Consider the following 3267-nt stretch of genomic DNA (forward strand, 5'->3'; position numbering starts at 1 on the left):
ATATATGGACAAATTGCAAGCCAATGATAAACTGATCATCTTGAGAGAAAAAGAAGATAAAGAAACCAACTACAAAGAAAGAACTATAATTAACACATATATATTCAAATTTATATGAATTAACATAAGTTTTGAATTAAGATTTTGTCCAAATCTTCATTCTTCTTAGGGAAGTGGAACACTCTTTAGGAGTGTGGTAACACCCAGATCAATAGCTGATACACTAAAGAAGCTGATTCTAAAATTCCAGATACAGGCTACATAATGGTCAGGGTAAAGATCTTATAACATCATTTATGAAATCTTTCTAAAACTCACTAATGGTGTGAAAAACCTCTTCATTGCTACCTTCATCTCTTTATTCCTGAGTGTGTAGATGACTGGATTCAGAAAAGGGGTGAGAACAGCATCAAAAATAGCAAGAAATTTGTCCATCTGTGAATTGGGGTGTGGCCATGTATAGACAAACATGGTTGGACCAAAGGAAAAAATTACCACAGTGATGTGAGCTGACAAAGTGGAGAGGGCTTTGGATGAACCACCTGAGGAATGCTTCCAAACGGTAAACAGGATAAAGACATAGGAGATGAGGAGTATGAGGAAGGAGCCAACACAAAGGAACCCACTGTTGACAGTGACCATGAACTGCAATCTGTAGGTATCTGTACAGGCCAGTCTGAGGAGCCGAGGAAGGTCACAGTAAAAGCTGTCCAATACATTAGGACCACAGAAGGGTAAATTAACAATAAATGCTAGTTGGAAAAGTGAATGAATAATGCCAAGGGCCCAGGCAGCAGCCAGAAACAAAATGCACATTTGTGGGCTCATAATGGTCAGGTAGTGGAGAGGCTTACATATGGCAACATATCTGTCAAAGGCCATGGCTGTGAGCAGCACCATCTCCACAACACCAATGACATGGATGAAGAAGATCTGAGCAATGCAACCTCCAAAGGAGATGACTTTGTGCTTTCTGAAAAGGTCGTAAATCATCTTGGGGGAAGTCGTGGAGCAGGCTCCCAAGTCAATGAAGGAGAGACTGGCCAGTAGGAAGTACATGGGGGAATGTAAATGAGGATCAGTGGTCACAGAAAACACAATGAGGATATTCCCAGTCATGCTTGCCACATAGAGCACAGAAGAGAATACCAGGAGGAGAAGTTGGATCTCCCATGAATGTGTGAGTCCCAGAAACACAAACTCAGACACAACGGAATAATTCCTTCCATCCATTAATCCAACTTAGCTGTGGCTGAAATCATGAGAACTAAGAAAATGAAAAATAAATTGTGATTATTAGGGATGATAGTGTATTAATTACTTATGTTGCACTGTTCACATTACAAACCAGAGCTACCTGGTTATTCAACTCTTGACACTTGTGAAATCATGATAATGATGATGATGATGGTGATATAAGCACAACTCAAGGGATCATATCATGATTGGAACTCTCAGCAAAAGCTCTCATATTCTAAAATTGGTTAAATTGTTAGGAAATATAGGCAAGAACAGAAGTTTGACAGGTGCCTGCAGCAAGAAACAGAACATACAATTAAGAAAGTATCCTCACTCCTAAATGGAGAGAGACAGTATGTGGAAATATATTTATTTAATTACCCCCAAAGTTTTCCAAAGGGAAACTAGGTATGAATGCATATTATATCTTACCCTACTTTCCCATGTCAACACATTTCATCTCCCTTTTATGGTCATTTTATTATTCTTCTCTCAGTACAATTTACACTCAGATAGTAGGGTTAGGGGAAAACTAAGATTAATAAATGGATCACCATCTAGGAGTGAGAGTTTTCTGAAACATCAGATGGGACTGAATTATGAAGAAACAAACTGTAGAATAGGATATAGAGTGAGAATAAAATAAATGAAACTGGAGAATATGAAACATCAGAACCAGACAAGACTAGTAAAAGAGGGAATATATGGGCTTTATCAAGATAGAATTTTAGTCCTTTTTATCATATTACGTGAGGTTCACTGCTCTTCTAAATCTGCCCACTTTTTTATTGAGGCAAAAAACACACGATGTAAAGTTTATGATATTAATCCTTTCTAAGTTCAGTAGTGGTATTAAGTAATATTCACAGTACACACTGTGAAACAGACCTCCAGAACTTTTTCATCTTGCAGAGCTGAAACTCTACACCCATTAAATAACAACTCCCTTCCCCTCCACCCCCCAGTCCCTGGTAACCACCATTCTACTTTCTGTTTCTATGAGTTTGACTACTTGAGATACTTCATATAAGTGGAATTATACAGTATTTGTCTTTTTGTGACTGGCTTATTCCACTTATCATAATATCTTCCAGGTTCATCCACTGAATCTTCCTGTATTTGAAAAGTTCTACAAAGTCATACAAATCTTTCTACTGGTCACAGTACTCAATAAAGTTCCCTCTGGAGCTCACACTTGGCCCTGCAAGATTTATCCAGGCCTATTATATGTATAAATATTTGGGATTCCACCCTAATTTCTGTTAAATTATATGCCTATATCACCACAAAGGATGTGACATAAACCTGCAAATAGCTTCTGTTTGTCTGAACATATTAAGGTGCTTATCAGCACTTGGAAACCTTGAAATGCTGTTTTTCTTCTTCATTGCCTCAGCCTCACTCACACATTCCTTTTTTCTGCTCTGTGGTATGTCCATTCTTTTACAATATGAAGTGCTTTCCTTGATTATAACTTGCTCTGAATTTGATATCATATAATTACTGAGTCTGAAATCGATTCAGGTGTGTTGTATCTCCAAAATCATTTATATTTTTAAGCTTTTAGCCCCTTATAAAATGAGAAGACTATCAAACTTCGGTAACTTTATAGGAGGGCACGAGAGCTTTCACGTTGGCTTGATCATGTGCACCTAAAGCTGATACTAAAGGGTTGGTGCCTTTTAAGTTTTGAGTATATCAGTCTGTTTAGGTAGACAAAGGATGGAGGGGATGAAGAGGATTCCATTTCTGTGTGTCCAAATAGCCACCAGAGTCAATTCCAATAGGGGAGTGAACCCTGAAATCAGCTCCTAAACTTCTATTCCCTTAGAAGGTGCTAGGATGCAGAAGAACAAGTTTACTGACACTCTTCTCCTTTTGTAGACACAACTTCAGAAATCTGAAGAATCTTCTCACAAAAACACATGTTCAGATGATGCTCTTATCTATCCTAACACATCCCTCTGGTCCAAAACTTCCAGAAACTTTCACTGTCATCTGACCGTAATTCTGTCTCACCACTTCTTA

General features: G+C 38.0%; 1 protein-coding gene across 1 annotated transcript; it reads right to left on the reverse strand.

Moving 5' to 3' along the window:
* Positions 1-294: 294 nt before the first annotated feature.
* LOC103562444 (olfactory receptor 4F3/4F16/4F29-like) lies at positions 295-1233 on the reverse strand. The gene has a single exon (XM_070612307.1). The coding sequence runs from the start codon at positions 1231-1233 to the stop codon at positions 295-297; it is 939 nt and encodes a 312-aa protein (XP_070468408.1).
* Between the last annotated feature and the right edge of the window lie 2034 nt (positions 1234-3267).

The sequence above is a fragment of the Equus przewalskii genome, chromosome 1, assembly GCF_037783145.1.
Source record: "Equus przewalskii isolate Varuska chromosome 1, EquPr2, whole genome shotgun sequence".
Lineage (NCBI taxonomy): Eukaryota > Metazoa > Chordata > Mammalia > Perissodactyla > Equidae > Equus > Equus przewalskii.

Bases quoted from the DNA above. Each gene is read 5' to 3' on its own strand.
- LOC103562444 (XM_070612307.1), bottom strand. From the start codon at position 1,233: ATGGATGGAAGGAATTATTCCGTTGTGTCTGAGTTTGTGTTTCTGGGA.